This window comes from Pelodiscus sinensis, chromosome 13 (genome assembly GCF_052426305.1).
Source record: "Pelodiscus sinensis isolate ZL-2025 chromosome 13, ASM5242630v1, whole genome shotgun sequence".
NCBI classification, from domain to species: Eukaryota; Metazoa; Chordata; order Testudines; family Trionychidae; genus Pelodiscus; species Pelodiscus sinensis.
The window spans coordinates 15656721-15674389 of NC_143064.1; the positions used below are offsets into that span (position 1 = coordinate 15656721).

At 49.3% G+C, this 17669-nt stretch overlaps 1 protein-coding gene across 3 annotated transcripts in view; it reads left to right on the plus strand.

Annotated features, from left to right (window-relative positions):
- The first annotated feature begins 2907 nt into the window (after positions 1–2907).
- ATP1B4 (ATPase Na+/K+ transporting family member beta 4) overlaps positions 2908–17669 on the plus strand; it is a 43846-nt gene continuing 29084 nt past the window's right edge. The window contains exons 1-3 of one of the 3 annotated variants that reach the window (XM_006115403.5): positions 2908–3063; positions 3459–3523; positions 10980–11142. In XM_006115403.5, the coding sequence (XP_006115465.3) occupies positions 3461–3523; positions 10980–11142 (226 nt within the window). In that variant the 5' untranslated portion in view covers positions 2908–3063; positions 3459–3460. The other 2 variants (XM_006115404.5, XM_075940988.2) reach the window with 2 other exon arrangements.

Here is a 17669-nt window from a genome sequence, read left to right on the forward strand (position 1 = left end):
AGTCTCTTCCTTTTTCTCCTTCGGCCCATTTCACACCGAGTGGAATTATTCAATGCAGAATTAGGTGAGGAAAGCAGCCAGATGCATGCACACGCGTCGCTGGCAAAACACTTCCCCAGAGACAAGTACAAAAACAGATCAGCACAAAAGCTCTTGTCATATCGGATTATCGGAGCTTTGATCTGATGCTCTTCTGCTACTCGGCCTCTGCCAAGGGTCAGGACCTCAGATCTCAGAGCATCCCTCGCCTACACTTAGCAAGGCCAGTGTCATGTCTGCCAGGGGTCGGTTAGTGCCCCAAGAATGAGATCAAATTACAGTTATTTATCCTGCAGTAGCAGGTGGGTGTCCCAGTCACGGACCATGACATCCCCACCCCATTGTGCAAGGTGCTGTACAAACACAGAACAGACAGTCCCAGCCTCCGAACGCTTCCACTCTAAGTAGTGACCCTTCCCTGAGCTTCCTCGGCGACAGGCCAGAACAGTAACTACATTTTCCAGGCACAAAACTTGTTTCTTCTCCTGCATCTGGAGCAACTCCACTGATGGCCCAGGGCCAGGTCCTCAACTGGTGTAGGTCAAGGTGGCACTAGGGATGTGAACTATCGGCTAATTGACTAATCGAGCCATAGGCAGGGGCTGCACCGGCTGGGATGCTGGGACAGCCCCTGCTTGTGGGGCACCCAGGCCCATTGAAAGGTAGTGGCTGCACTGGCCTCCCACAGGCCTGAAGCAGCCTCCTGGCCCTGGCAGGTGGGGAGCTGCTCCAGCCCCACCCATTAACCTTAGTCAGTAAGCCTCGCCTCTTAAGGGTGAAGCTTACGGGTTAACCCTTCACATCCCTAAGCATTACCTCAGTGCACAGTGAGATTGTGAGCGAGGCCCTCAGTCATGTTGAAAACTCAGCCACAGCCAGAGCAGGCCATACTCAGCAAATGCAACGCTCTTGAAGTCTATGATTACACCAGGGCAGCACTGACACAGAGGCTTCCTGTGGCAACCAGCGTCACACGCTACCAGATGGGCAACACCATTTCCCCCTTCAGCAGTTCTTATATGTCCCAGCCCCTTGCTCTCAGAGCAGGGATGGGCTGTAAAGAGAAGACTGATCAGAGTTTGCTGTGCCTATCAGACAGCTGAAAAATCAAGTCTTGCAAAGCCTGCCTCTGACGCACAGGAAAGCCCTGTCGCTGCCAGGCTGGGCTGGAGAGCGCTGGAGGTCCTAGCTATGATGAAAAGTCACCAAAGAATGTATCCAGAAGAGGGAAAAGTGTCTCATGGAAGAGATTAACTGGTTCCCCAGATGCCCACACACCTGAATTCCTGTGTGCCCAAACCATCCCCTGTCCCTACTCTGGGTCCAGATTCTGTAGCTGGCCCCTCCTTCTCTCAAGGACTGAACCAAAACCTCAGATCCAACCTCTTGGGCATTCTAAAGCCAGGTCCCCTTCCACCGCCTGCACTGTGAGTGAATGTGCTCTTACCAGGTGCAGCCTGGAGCTGGTGTTCCTTCACGGATGGATCCTCATTGCCAAAGCCTGGGGCCATTCTTGTAGTTTCCTGATGCCCATAGAAAGTGCTAGGAAATAAGTCGGAAAGTTTCCCTCCACCTCTTCCCCAATGTCCTGCGCTCCCATTGGCTTGAGTGGGGCTGCATGGAGCATGAGCTAGCCTAGGGTTTGGCCCATGGAGTCTAGACACAGATAACGTTCTACAGAGCTGGATCCGACGGCTGGATCCACCAGGAGATTTGCCACAAAGGTTTCACGAAATCGTTCTTCTGACGTGAAATGAGTGGGGGCTAAATTTCTCCCCCAGGAGAGACACTGCCAGCAGAGGAAGAAACATGCCAACATTGCTAAAAATAGACATGGATGGAGAATTGACAGGGCCAGATTGGGTGTGTGCCCAGCTGCTCTGGGTCTGCACACTGCAGCAGTCTTGGGGCCCATTTACTCTGGGGGCTGATCACTGTCCCAAATCTTAGAAAAGCAGGTGGGCAGACAGGAAGGTGGCTCCCCTTGTCTACACCAGCCTGCGAAGTGGGTCCAGCACACTGCAGGGAGCATTGATACCAGCTGAATGCTGGGCACCTCGGTGCATAGAAAGCCTAATGGGGTGAAATCTCCTTAGCGCTGCCCCTGTAGGGTGAATGTAGATCTCTTATGCCAGAGTCACTCCACACTGCTGTCAGTGGGCATCCAAGAACAGACTCCATCCCCAGATATGCCAGGTCACATACCCACAAAACTCCAAATAATGCAAATCACAATCCTTTAACCCTGACACATGCTCCCACCTCATTTTCCATGCCAAGTCTCCCTAGGAATAGTACACACCCCTGCTTTAACCATGACAGGGCCTCTGACTCACAGAAAAATCAGCTGGACACTGCACACAAGTGAGAAGCAAAAACAAAACGAAAACCAAATCCTCCCTTACGTAGCCCTGACTGAGAAGGAGAAAAACTCTGCCCACATTCCCTCCCCACCAGAGCCTAGTGGGGCCCAGGCTAGTAGATGTTGTGTGCTCCAGCCCTTCTGTGTGTGAGGGGTGGGGGGAAGAGGCTGGAACACCAGTGCAGGCTCCCCAATGCTTGGGGGGGAATCCTGAGCCTCGGGGGCCAGATCAAGACAGGCCGGGGCCCACATCTGGCCGGCCCCTGGACCTCAGGTTCCCACCCCTGCTGTAGTCAGATCACATGACATACTTAGAAACCCAGCAGGGCTACCTGGTATTCTTGGCTGTTTCTTCTGATTTTCTCCAGCTGGTCAGGGCTGACTCTTGGAGTTATAAATGTCTGGGAAACTGACACTGCAGAGTCCTAGCTGCAGCAAGTCTTGATTCAAAGGGCTAAATATAGAACCCCCTGGCCACCACCAAAGAGACTTTGCAAACATTCACACAGGGCTCACAGTGACTGACAAGCACACATTGACATACACATTCAGCCTCTAAGCTGCAGCCTGCTAATTTGTTAATCATTATCAAGCGATTGCTGGTCTCCCAAGCCTGAGGGGAAGGCTTCCTTGCTATCTTTTTGGAGATAGCTGACTGTGTTGTAAGTGCAAATGGCTTTAGGTGGAAGAGAACCTTAAGTGTTGTCCGATTTCCTGCTGCATGAGCTAAGACTTCGGATGAAAGAGAGTTATTTTTTTCATCCCCTCGCTACCATTCAACTCTTCTTTGCAAAGTCAAAAAAGCCGCAGATTGAGCTGGTCCCACTTGCTCCTGCTCATGGAGAAAAAGCCGTGGCCTTTCATCGTTTGCATTTAATTTAAGGGCTGAGCCAACCTTCTGCACGCCTTTCCTTTGCCGGTTAGTTGGAATAAGTGATGGGAGCACGCTGACTGTAGCAGGGTGGCACATACTGCATGGAGAGCAGCTTGTACCATTAACCTCTGGCGTGGCTTTTTATGATACTAATTGTTCCATTTTTCTGCATTTTACATAAAGCCATGGAAATAAATGCCACCTCCGGAGGTGCGGAAGGCCAGCATGAGAGCTACCACCAGAAGCTGGTGAGTCTTTGGGGGGGGTTGCAAACTGCCCCTTATAGAAATGAAGGGAGGTGGCAGGAGGGAGATCCCATTTCATGTCTGAGGGTGATAAATATAGAGCCTTTGCCTTAGGGATTGCTCCTGTCCCTTAATGCAGGGTGTATGCACTCCCTGTTGATCTGCAGTGACCTCCTGCTGGAAAGGTGGGGAGCAGGGGGGAGAGATGAGCCATAGGCAAACAGGACTGGAAAAAGCAAACAAAGTCAAGCTGTTCCTGATGCAACCGGGATGGGGTTTAGCCCTTTACATGGAGAACCAAGGAGCTGGGACTGGGAGTAGTGAGAGCAAACCAAGGAAACCGGTCAAGTGCTCCCAGGATGTGGGGCACAAGAGATCCTCAGCCTGAGTGAACCAAAGTGATTTCATTTAGCACAATAAGTGCTGCCTCTGGCTTGGGTCCATCACCCTGGCTTGGGTCCAGTTCTGTTTGACCATCACTTCTTCCAACGCTGCTTCCAGCGTGAGGTTTCAAGGAGACACAGAAGGGCAGATGCTGAGCTCTGCTGCACCAGTGAGTCTGGTGTGTAAGAGCCATTGAAATGAATGGGAAAACTCTTCTTAATGGCGATAGGACCAGGTTATCCCCCAGCTCCACAGAAGTCCAGATGTACACAGATGTCACAGAGGTGAGACTCAAGCCCTGAGTGTCCCAGCTTAATGCACCACAGATGCACCTTATACAGTTGCCCCGGCAGGAGCAATTAACAGGAGCAGGGAGGCAGAACGCTTCAGCAGCTAGGAGTTGGGAACATAAATGGGGACCCCTGGGCTGAGCCCTCTCAGGCACAGTCCATACTGAATCTCTGCAGGTTCACACAGCAGCTAAGTCCTGGTCTAGGCAGGATGGACTCATCTGAGCTTCTCTTACCTAAGGTAACCTAGACACACACACGAGTCACCAAAGTACAAACTGTCCTAAGAGAGATTAAGAGGCTTATGTAAGTGGCTGGCCGCCCTTCCCAGGGCAGTGCCGTTCAGGTCGATCAGTCACCCTGGCAGAGCTCCCAAGTCTTTCTCTGCTGGGGCATGTGGGGCGCTGTCAATTCAACCTACACTAGGGATGTAAAATCCTGTTTCAAATGTTAACCGGTTAAACTTTACGTTTAACTGGTTAACTGGCCTGTTGTGTAACACCGTGGGCAGGGAGCCACTGTAGCAGCCCCCCCTCTCGTGGCATGGTGTAGTGGGCCAGGCATCAGTTAACTGGTTACCTCTTTACGGTACGTCTACACAGTAGCACGTAGTTCGAAATAAGCTATGCAATTAGTATACTACTTGCGTTAGTATATTTAAAAATCACTTATTTTGAAATTTGGTGCTGTCTAAGCAGCGCTAATTTCAAAATAGAGCGCTATTCCGACGAGTCCCTTAATCCTCGTGCAACGAGGTTAACAGGATGTCGGAATAAACAGCCCAGTATTTCGAATGTATTTCAAAATAACAGCCTTGCTGTTCAGATGCACAGAATGCTATTTCGGGATAAATGCTGCACAGGGTTACATCTGGATCGCGCTCCTCTCTTTTAGCTTTGAGAATGGGACTTGATCCTGCAGGTTGCTGGGTGCCTAAATGCCCTCTAACGTTAATGGGAGCAGAGGGTGCTGAGCACCTGCGGAATGCAGGATGAAGGAGGCTGTTGCAGTCAAACACTATGTCCCTGTTTATGTGTCTCCCCACCTGCCAAATCACCAAACCCTTTTATGCACCAAAAGCCAAATTCTCCACTGGTGTAAATGGAGCCAACAGAGCCAGGCCTGACTGCATAAGCTCCATAAATGAAGAGCAGTGAGATACAAGGGTCACAAATGCACGTGAGCACCCCACAGCACCCCCTGGCTGGCAGGACACTATGTCCTGTTCCAGATACGTACAGAGCTCTTAGCTAATTGCTGTCTGGGTGATTTGTCCTAGGCATTCACTACCAGATGGTTCTGTAACAGCAGGAAACAAGGAGAGCAGGAGCAGACTGTGAAGGTTTCATCTGGGCTCAAATCCAGGTTAAAATGGAATGGCTTTACTAATGGACTCTTTGTCTACTGCATCCATCGCAGGAATACAGGCGGACTCATAAATGTTTCCAGAATCTCTTCTAATAGCATTTTTTTGGGGTGTGGAGATGGGGGATGGAGAATTTTCTAATCATTTGCATTCTCCCTCCCTCTGTGGGATCTCAATATAAGGCAATTATTACATCTCACACATTTAGATATTGGCTCCTTGCTGGCTAGCTGTAAAATCTCCTGATTTCACCATGACCCAAAGGAATAAACTTTCTGATGCAAAATCACTGCTTGTGGAGTTAAAGAGAGCCTATGAATTCAGAACTGGGAATTGGTAGGGGTCTGAGTGTTAGGGATTCAACAGTTTAGCGCTAGGGCTGTGTCTAGACTGCATCCCTTTTCCGTAAAAGGGATGCAAATTAGACACATCGCAATTGCAAATGAAGCAGGGATTTAAATCCCCCCCGCTTCATTTGCATAAACATGGCTGCCACTTTTTTTCGGCTCGGAGCTTTGCCGGAAAAAAGCGCCAGTCTAGATGGGGATCTTTCGGAAAATAAAGCCTTTACCGAAAGATCCCTTATTCCTTATTTTAAGAGGAATAAGGGATCTTTCAGAAAAGGCTTCATTTTCTGAAAGATCCGCATCTACACTGGCGCTTTTTTCCAGCAAAGCTCCGAGACGGAAAAAAGCGGCAGCCATGTTTATGCAAATGAAGCAGGGGGGATTTAAATCCCCGCTTCATTTGCAATTGCGATGTGTCTAATTTGCATCCCTTTTATGGAAAAGGGATGCAGTCTAGACACAGCCTAGAGGTATAATGGGATCCCATGTTCTTTTGCATGCAATGCTGTATGTACATTAACAATTAGATGCACACATACCTTCGCAAGATACTGAGCCAAACCCTGAGCTAATGTAAATCAGCAAAGTCAATGGAGCTACTCTGATTTATTTTATACCAGCTGAGGATCTGACCTAGGATTCCCGGTACCAAAATAAAGGGGAAGAGGGGTTGGTCCAGGCCTATCTATGAGTTAAATATTTTTATTTCACCCACAGGTCTCAGTTTTGTCACAGTACAAAATTCCCAGTACCTTGTGTTAGGAGGTCACCCGAGATGCTAGTGGAAGGGTGAAATAAAACAAAAGAATGCATATGCCTCTCTAGATCTAGTTCAAAGATTGTTTTAATTTTCCTTTCCCTCTCATGGGACTTCATCAAGGATGACATTTGGCACGTGCAAAAGCAGTTCCTAGAACAATGGATCAACTGCAGATTATGCACCTGAGCTGAGTTTTAGTCCCTTTGGTTTAGAAGAATTTTTTAAATAAGAGGTTATGAAAAGTCTGTGACTTCTGCTACATGCACATCTCTTAGCCACAACACTCCTGAAACTGCTGTGTGCATATCATTTGTGATCTCAAACTCCAACTGGTGCAGATGTTCAGTTTGTTACCCTGTTACATCAGGACTAGAGAAAGAGAGAGAGAGAGATTTTCTCAGCTTTGCGGATGCAAAGAAAAACAGATAATTTAGTCTCACCATGAGGGAATAACAATCTTTCCATTCCACTAGTATCCGTGGAGAATGTTAAATGGAAGCTACTCAAGTTAGATATTTTTATTTCAATTGATTCAGATAACTTGTATCAAAGAGTTTTAAAAGAGCTGGCTGAGAAGCTTACTGGTCCATTAATGTCGATTTTTAATGTGTTGGAGAAGTAGGGAAGTTCCAGAAGTCGGGAAGAAAGCTAATGTTGTGTCATTTCTTAAAATGGCAAACAGAATGACGCAGGTAATTATAGGCCTCTCAGCCTGACATTGATTGCTCACAAGTTAACGGAGTGGCTGATGTTACTTGCTTCATAAAGAATCAAAGGAAGGTAATGAGATTGGTGCAAATCAACACAGGTTTGCAGAAAGTAAATTCTGTCAAAGTAACCTGATTTTTTTTATTGACATTACACGTTTGGATGATAAAGGTACTACTGTGGATGTAATATTTAGAACAGATAATCAGCACATGAGCTCCCCATGTGACATAACAGCCAAAAGAGCTAATATGATCCTGGGTTACATAAAAAGGGACTCCCAAGAGGGATCAGAGAGATTGTTTTATCTTTATGTTTGGTGCAATGGCTGCTGGAATCCTCTGTCCAGTTCTAACCCGGTGACCCCAATTCAAGAAGGATGTTGGCAGACTTGGAGAGTGTTCCAGTAAGAACCAGAAGAACCATAAAAGGGCTGGAAAAATTCATCCTGTAGGGTAGGTCACTGCAGTAAAAGGCCCACAGCTGACCAGCTGTGCAGTGTAGACACTTGGGCTTGGCCTGGGACCTGGTCTGTGAAATCCCCATAAGGAGGAAAATCTCAGAGCCCAACTCCAGCCTGAGCCCAAAACATGTGCATCACAGTTTTTAGCATTAGAGCCCTAGATCTGTGCATTTGAGTCCATTGCCCTGGGCGCTAAGACTTGGCGCAGTGGGTTTTTTAATTGCAATATATTGTACCCAAAGTGATAGGCTCACAGAGCTCAGTTTAGCTTCACAAAGAGGAGACTGTGGGGTGACGTGATTACAGTCTGTAAATATCTAGGTGGGAAGCAAATGGCTCTTCAGTCTCGTGTAAGTGGGGGTATGGCCCTGTTATTGCGGGGAACTTTCTGGGCTTATACCTACCTCTGTGGAACTGGCTAGTAAAAGGGTCTGAGTCCTTACTGACACTCCCTTTACCCAAAGGCCTGCCTGGCCTCAGGACTCCCTTTCACCCTCCTGTGTAACCCTCACAAGACTGGGCCCACGATTCTGGAGTGGAGGGGGCGATCCCCAATCTAGTGGTCATTTAGCACAGGGGCAAGGGTGTCCCCACTCTGGGGTGCGCTCTCCACCCTGGATGCTACCCTGACCCCACTGATCATTGTATATAATTCAAAGCAACCAATTAACCATCACAACATGGGATGGGTTAAAGGAAAACATAACCCTGTGGACACAGGGAAACAACTGTCTCTGGGAGGGAAGGGCATTTCTCAGTCTGCTCCTCACCCCTCCCAGGCCTCCTTCCAGGCACTGGCTGTGCTGCAAGGATGCCTTGGGTCAGACACCTGTTCTGGCAGTGGCCAGTCCCCCTCAGGCTGTAGGTGGCAGGGCCCCTTCTTCCCAGTATTGGCCTTCCCCTTGGGGTTATGATCCCACTCCAAGTCCAGCCTGCAAGGCCTCTTGGTTGGTGGCATCTCCCTGCGCTGGGCCCTCTGCCAGGGTCCCAGCTACTCGCTGCACTCAGCAAGAGACTGCTCCAACCCCAGCAGCAGCTCCACTCCGCCTCCATGCTGCTGCTGCTTCTCTGCCTCCAGCTCAGCTCCTGGGGCTGCTCCTCTGGACCCTGAGGCTCTGCCCAGCTCCGGCTGCTTCCCTGGTTCACTCTGACTGAGGCAGCCCTGCTCCCAAGCTTAGCTCCGGCTCCTGCTCTCTCCTTAGCTCGGCCCACTCGTTCCAGCAGCTCCCGCTCACACAGAGAATGGGACCCCCGGCCTCCCTCATTGGCTGGCCTACCCTGTCAACAGGGGACCCACAGAATTGCAGGGCCCCATGGCAAGGTGGAAGGAGGGCTGGCTCCACACTCCCAGAAGGGGGGCGGGGACTCTGGAAGACAGGGCGGGGCTGGGACTAGCCTCCTCCTCCCCCCGCCAGCCCTGGAGCAGCCCTCCAGCAGCGATGTAAAGACCCTGGGCCCTGGCTGTTGCTGCAGTAGAAGCAGTAGCAGCAGTGTATGGGAACCTGGGGCCTTTCTGAATTGCCTTGCTCCGGGACAGTTGCTCCCTTTCCCCCTCTTATTGCCAGGCCTGCCTGTCAACCAGGATGACCTGAGGGGGCTGGCCTCTCCCCTCTGGCCCTGGCAACTGTCAGTCTCAGGGTCCAGCTTTCTCATTGGCCCTTCCCATTTCTTGTGATGCTAGGAGATGGCCAACCAAACCCCCTCCCACTAATTTTCAGTAAGGCTCCAAGGCTATGTCTGTTAAGAGTCTGCATCAATTTGTCTGTTCCATACAGTTGTTTTATTCACCCACAACACCCGGGCTACTTCGCGGTGCCCGTCCTGCCCTCTACGCATATGCTGTAGAGGCCAAAAGACGCGGAAAGTTGCCTCTGATTGTAGTCCCTAGATCGCCTGCCGGCGGCGGGGACAGAGGGTCCGGGCCCACCCACTCTCCTGGACCCTGGCCCAGAGCCCTAACACAGGGAACCGTGCTCCCTGTGGTAGCAGACAGGGGGTTACCCCTAAACTCGCGGGCTTCGCAACCCCACTCTGGGTCATTGTTCAATGCCACCGGGGACCCTCTTGGCAACCCCTCAGGTAGGTCCCCGTGCACTACCATCCCCCTCTGCCCCATTACCTGCCACCTTCGCCTTCTCCCCTCTGCTCGTGTCCTTCCCCAAACTTTTATCCTCCTCCCTCCCTTTCCACTCGGCGGGTGACATCATCCTCCCTGGTTGCCCCACTGCCCTATCCGCCCCGCCCCCTGTTGCATGGGTGACATCACTCGCTGTGACCGGCAGGGTGTTTTGCCCGAACGCCTCCCTTGCCCCCTCCTGCCAGATTCCTGTGCCGCGCATGCCAGCTCCCTCCCCAGGCGTACTTGTGGCACTTGCACTGCAGCTTCTGGAGGGGTGCGAGCACGTGTTCCTCCGGCGTCCCGACCCCCCCGTTGACTGTAGTGGTGGGGTTGCCTCACCCTGTCACAATGTCTACACTGCACACTTATTTCGAAATAACTCATGTTATTTTGAAACAACAGAATGCGCGTTGACACAGCAAGCCCGTTACTTTGAAATTATTTGAAAATAACGGACTTCTTACTCCGACTTCTGTAACCCTCATTTCATGAGGAGTAAGGTAAGTCGAAGGAAGAGTGTTCTTTCTTCAACTTCCTGCTGTGCAGACAGCGCCTAAAGCCAAGTGAAGGTACTTCAACTTCAGCTACGTAATCAATGTAGCTGAAGCTGTGAATCTTAACTCACCTTTAGCCCACAGTGTAGACATACCCAGTCCCCTTCCGCAAGCGTGCTCAGAAAAAGAAGTTGAAAAACTTATCAGCACCACTTCCTGGTGCATATCACATCACAGTGCAGGATGTATTAATGACAGAGGTGCTTCTTTTCATCATGTTACCATCGGTTAGACTCACTGAGCAAAGGGGCATGGCTAATGCAGTGTGACTGCAGAACCATATATGCCCTGGAAAAATGAATGAGTATAAACCGCAGCCAAAAAAAGTGCCTCTTCGTAACCCAGGAGCAATGATGGGGAAATGGAAATTTGAAACATCTCCAGATGTGAAAGTTCTCTTGCACTTATTTTTGGCCCATGAGACACTCATTGTGTGTGGGGGGGGTGTATGTTCTGTAACTATTCTAGGAAAATAAAGCTGAAGAGAGTGCACACCACTCTGAAGACGAGCAGGAAGAGAGCAAGAAAAAGATGGGGAAGAAAACTCTGGCTGATGTAATTCAAGAAATGAAAACTTTCCTTTGGAATTCAGAGACAAGAGAATGTATGGGAAGAACAGTTAAGAGCTGGGGTAGGTTAAATGGCTGAATTTCTTTCTTTCTTTTTTCTCTTGATGTGCTTCTCTGTGAATTTCCCTGCTGACACACTGCTGGAGCCAGCAGCCTCTGCAGGCCCCTTGGGAGTGTCGGAGTGGGCCCGGCTCCGTGCTCCCGGAAGGGGCAGGGCTGAGAGCAGAAAGGATGGAGCTACTGCCTGGAGCTCTGTGTGCCCCTCCCACCCGTGGCACGCTCCAGCATAGTGCTCTGGCAGCAATTTAAAGAGCTCAGGAATCCGGCTGCAGCTGCCGTCTTTGAATCACCGGGTCCTGGAGCAATTATCCCCTTTGTCCCTCCCCTTCTCCCTCCACCCTGTCAGCAGGCCTGGACACAGCAGGGAATCCAAATCCTAGACCTTTTAAAGGACCCATATCCATGCATCTAGCAGATGGCTCAATAAGGAATTATAAAATGCTCGCTGTCGATGTGCCCGTGGCACCTACAGCCACGGGGAAGTTACTCGTGTTTTTTCTCCTGTGCCAGAAATATGATTCCGACATGAGGGCTGCACGTTTGCTCTGGTGGTAAACACATCATAGATGCTGTGATTTTTTTCAGCTGGTTGGTGGCTTTTTGTGGTGCCTGGGGTTTTAATAAAGCAGACTTCCCCAAGCAGTTGTGACCTACCAGTGGGTGGCAGGATGTTGCTAGGTGGACTGCAGACCTGATATGGAAAGGAGACTTCCATTGCGGGCGGAGCGGGAGTGCAGGCCCACCTCCCACAATGGAAGCTGCTATCCGTGGGGCTGGTCTAGCTCTCCACTAGGGTTGCCAACTGTGCCTGAAGCTATTCCCGGAGATTTCCCTGCTCTACCCCCAACATGCCGTAATGTCATTTTCCTAAAAGAACCTATGAAAATTTCCAGAGTTGCTTTCAATAGTCACCATTCCGGGAGACGCCAGGCCATCTGTGGCGGTTTGGGAACCCTGCTCTCCGCTGGGGCTGCAGTGACACCGCGGTTTGGCCTGGCTGCCCTTTGTCACCATGGATGCAGGGTGGCCAGGTGGAATGCAATTGAGAGGTGCTGCAACCAGTGGCGAATTTAGAGTTAGTGGGGCCCTGTGCTCAGCTTCCTTTTGGGGGCCCCCTTGGGGACCCAGACAAGAAAAAGAAATTCTCTTCCTGCCCCTCCCATTTTTCATTCTTTATTCTTCATCCTCCTTCTAGATTATAAGTTATAAAAAGTAAATGAAAAAAAAGTGAGGTGCCTGGATTGTTTTTGGGGGTCTAACTTTTTTTGCACAGACCACTTGAAAACTGCTGAGGGTCTCAGTGGACCACTTAATGATCTTTCCAATTATTGTTTGTACCATTAGCTAACTATTGCAAAGTGCTTTGGTTGAGGGTGCTTTATAAAAAAAACCTCATAATCTCCATGGCTGTGGACGACAGCTTCAGGCACCCCGGTGGCCTTGCATTGGCTGGCCCGGCGATGTGGGGAACTAAAGGTAGTTCCGTTGGCCACCTGAGCGCCCCGGGCTCTCCATCCCCCAGCCACTTTCCCCCTCGCCCGCGGGCAGCTGCCACTCACCAGCACGAACAGAGGCTGGAAGGCTTCACTGGAGCATTGGGTAGCCACACAGCTGGTGGCTGAACAGAAGCGGCACTTTCTGGCTTCAAAGCGCCACTTTCCTCTGGCCGGTTGTGCGGCTGCCCCATGCTACTCTGAAGGCTTCTGGCCTGTGCTTGCGCTGCTCACTGCCTCCTTCCCTGCTCCTCCTGCCCTTCTGCCCCTCATATCCCTCTCTACAGAGGGACTGCTCCCCCCACTGCAATGCATCCTCCCCCTGCGCTGGAGGAGGTGCCACACATGGTGCTGGATTGCTCGGCTCTGGCGGCCCCATGCTATTGGGGGGCCTGTGTCAGGGTACTGTATGTTTCATTGTAAATCTGCCTCTGGCTCCAAGCTCTCCTCACTGGGCTGCGATTTTTGCAATGGCAGAAGCAGGAGGTGCTGCTACAGGTGGTCTGTGACCCCTTGGCAGAGTGAGGAGGAGGAGGCAGTGAGGGAAAGGTTTCTCTATGTTCGAGTTAGAGAGATATAGCTGAACTTTCATACCCATGACTTAACACACCAGTTCCCCCAGCTCAGCACTTCTAGTAAATTTCCCCATGACTGCGCCATAATTTTTGATAAAAAAATTCCTTGACCAATCTGTAGCCCTAAAGTTACCAGACACGGGGGTGGAGGGTGGCGCTGAGGCAAATCTAAGACTCGTGCCAGAATGCACAGACTGCAGGAGATGTCCAAGGTTGAGTGATTTTACTTAGACTGAACTAAAGATCTGCCCTGCAGTACGCCTGCATCCCCACAGATGTCCGTGGGTGTCCTTTCTAAGCTGATACTGGTATAAATCAAGAGTGACGCCAGGGAAGTTAATGGAGTTCACTGGTCTAAAAAGCAGTGTAAATGGGATCCTACTCCGGTGTGGATAAGTTGCCATGTAACGGAAGCAGGATTTGGCCCTGCATGTGCTCCATGGCCTTCGGTCTCAGCCTATACTCCCATCCTTTCAACTGGTAAACTGAGACCAAAACCATTAGGTTGGTGCAGCTTTCAAGCCAATCGCTGCTCTCAGCTAAACAGGTCTGGACAGCAGTGTGTGACCTTTGGGTTTTAGTAGCAATTTTCCGCAGTAGCATTAAAAGCTGTAGGAGAAAAAATTCACCAGTGACTTCAGCAAGTGGACAGGAAAGAACATTTAATTGGTTATTCATAGAATGGATTTGCCTGGCAACTGGAAGAGCCATTGCACTGTAGTAGACGCCCTTGCATTTAGACCGGAGCTCCATTCTCTCTGGAGCTAGTGTAAATTTGAACCTGGCAGCTAGGGATCTTAGTGCACGAGCCTCTAAAAAGCCAGCTGGCTCTCAGCTAAGGCTGTAGCAGACTCATTATTCTCTCTGTAAGTGGTCTCTGTGCCACTAAGGGGGACAAGGAAGCCGGCACTGGTGCTCCAGGAGGCCAACCCAGCATCTTTCATAAGCACTGAAGTCACCAAGGGAAAACATTTAAACACGTCTCCATTTTGGTGATGTTTGCAGCACTTCCATGTGGTCTAAGAACTTTGCACTCCCCTCCTGCCTCCCTGGGGCTGCACACCTAGATGGCTCGCACACCGATCATGGTTGAACACCACTTAGGTTTGTAAGTGTACCACTGTCCGGTGAGGTGTGTAAGTGGCCATTTGCACATTCTGTTCACAGTGACAAAGCATGCACTTTTGGTGAAATATCAGGCCCTGAAGGGATGTGTAGGGCTTTTCTGATGAGCGTGTAATTCCCACAAATGACTGAATCAGCTCCTTGTGCGTCTGTGTGGCTTAGCGTGTAAAGTGGTGCCCAGATGTCCCGGGGAAGGGTGATTGTGGATTAGATGAGATCAGTAGACACGCTGTGGGGTCCAGGTAAGTGTGTTAGCGCCATTGAGAGACCAGACAAGTATCTCCAAAGTGGATGGATCTGATTCACTTCACATTTACATGAGCATAAATAAAGAGCAGTTCCTGTGGCGGCATTACCCCGATGTTTAACTGATGGAAGCCAGAGAAGACTTCCCAAGTCTCTACTCTCCTAAAGCTGCTTCTCGCCCTGGGCTCAAACCCATGCCGTGTAAATCAGAATTACACACCCACGCTCAGATTCTAGCAGTGAAGCCAGAGATACAAAGTCAAGCCTGATCAAAGCATCCCTGCCCATCCCTTTGGATGAGTGGAGACTGTAGCCAAATAACTCGTGACATTACTCACATGAGTGTGGGAAGCAGGGGCTGGCTCAAAAGCTAGGATTTTGTTTTGACAGCCATTTTCATGGCCTTCAAAAAAAATTGTACTCTGGGCAAACCATGCTCAACAGGTTAAAAACAGGCCTTGTGGGGTGGTAGACTAAGAATGCCTGACCCAGAGCCATAAACATTGCTGCTGCTCCCTTACAGCACACAGATTGTGATGGGCATTTGTGGTTCTGTTTTCTTAGCCTTAAACAACTCATTCATGAGCATGAAAATGGTCAGTCTTGAACCTCGTGATGAGCACTTTTGCACTGGAGTAAAGTAGAGCAAATAACTTTGGCTTTACGCCAGCTGAATGCAGCCAATCGCGTTCTTAGTCCATTTCCTAAGTAGTGAAACGAGCCCAGACCAAATCTTGCCCTGCACTGTGTTCAAAAAGCAAAGGACAGACATTGTGGCGGCACAGAGTACTCGGCACCGGTCATGAGCCTACAAGGCCTCGCAACTTGTTTGCTTCTCCTGCCAAGTTTTCCGCGTCTCCTGCAAACTCCACAGTGACTAGCTTCACGTAAGTCAAGAGACCTGTTGTGGGAAATCAACTGAAGCAAGAGAAAACAGGGAGTGATTTACAGACGCTGCAGAAGCGACACAGCCAGTGAGCTGAGTGCCAAGGTTCAGTGGTGAGTCAATGATAGTTTTATAGCGTTGCTGTAGTGCCAGGATATTAGAAATATGAGGGGATGAGGTCATATCTTTTATTGGCCCAACTTCTGTCAGTGAGAGAGACAAGCTTTCAAGTTCACACAGAGCTCTGGGAAGTGTGACAGCTAAATACAATGTGGGACAGGATTGTTTAGCATATGTAGTTAACATATATTACTAGGGACCAACCAAGGTCCCGACTCATCTTCTGAAGGGCTTGTGTGGGTTTCCTTTGAGATCAGACAGACTGATCGCGTTGTGAACTTGTTCACTCACAGGCAATAGGGCGTTTTTGGCTTTCAGCATTTTCCTGTATGAGTTAATTCGAGAGTGTAGTGGTTGTCCCACATAGTTGCTATTAATGGGGTGTGTAGTGCACCGGATGAGGTGCACCACATGTTGTGACAGGCCTGTGTAGGACACATTGCTTTTGAAAGGTGTGCTGTGTGTGGGGAGGGGGTGGGTTGATCATTGTAGCTGTGGAGATATGCCTACAGGTTTTGCATCTGTTGTTCTGGCAGTGTCTGGTGCAGCTTGCATTTGATGTGTCCTGGTCTGTGGGGACCTTGCTTCTGGTGATGAACATGGAGAGGCTGCTGGGTGGAGGGGCATGTCTGACGTCGAGAAGAGGGGATTTGGGAAAGATTTCTTTCAGGATGTGGTTCCCATTAACTAGAGGTGGTAGCTGTTTAATGATACCTCATCTAGGTTCTAGTGTGGGGTGGTAGTGATTGCTAGGGATGTGCATTTGCAGGTTCTCTCAGGGCATTTGGGTGGCATAGTGTGGTGACATAATACATGTGTCATTCCGGCCAAACACAGAGCCTGGTTTTTGGTGGACATAAAATCAAGCAAAAATTTCTTCTGCATTTCCATACCCAGATTGTGGACTAACTGAAATACAGGGGAGACGATCTTCAAAGCATCTAGTGCTGATTTTATCCAGGTTGCTTGTGTGCTAGAATGGGTTGAGTCAATTCTGTGTACACACCCAACCAGGACAGATGCATTGACTGAACCTGCAAGCTCTTTATGGGTCTCTGGGGCTATGTCTACACTACAAGGTTTTTGTGCACAAACAGCCATTTTTGTGCAAAAAACGGCAGCGCGTCCACACCTCAAGTGCATTTTTGCGCAAAAAAAATACAGTAAATCAACAGGACAGAGGGCTTTTGCTGATAGTTATTCCTCTCCTCATGAGGAATAATTCCTTTTTGCACTTCAGCTCTTGTGCAAAAAGGCAAGTGTGGATGCTCCATTGGGGTTTCTTGTGCAAAAAGAGCCTATCAGAAAAAGCACAGGTGCTCTGATGGCCATTCTGTTAATGGCAATCAGAACTTTCTTGTACAAGAGCATCCATGCAGTGTGGACGCTCTCTTGTGCAAAAGCACATCACTTTTGTGATGAGCTTTTGAGGTGTGGACGTGTTTTTGCACAAGAAGGTTTTGCACAAGATCTCTTCTGCAAAAAGCTTCTTGTGCAAAAACCCTGCAGTGTAGACAAAGCGTTGGGGGTACATCAACACAGCAGTGTTATTTTGGAAAAACTGACATTGTTCCAAAATAACAGCGCTTGTGTACTCTACAAGCCTTTACTTTGAAATAATGTAGAGCTGGAGGATTTCTTACTCTGATTCATGGTAACCCTCATTTCATGAGGAGTAAGGGAAGTCGAGGAAGAGTGTTCTTCCTTCAACTTCCTGCTGTGTAGACAGAATCAAAAGTTGAATTAAGCTATTTCAACTTCAGCTTTGCAATTGACATTGCTGAAGTTGTGTAGCTTAATCCGACTTTAGCCTTGCTGAGTAGACATATCCTGTGAATTAACTCAAAGTCCCAGTGGGTCTTGAAGCATCAAACCCTCATTTTCTGAAAATGTTCAGAACCGTGGTGGTGTCTCTTTCAGGCAAAACCTTTAATTAATAATGCTGGATCACCTCCCCATCCCTTCGTGAATGCACATGGGTGGGTTACATCTATTATATATTTTGAAGAGTTTGTTTGTTTATGAATTTGTTTGTGAAAAATAAAGTCATACTTCGTGATTACCTACAGATACCAAATTTTACA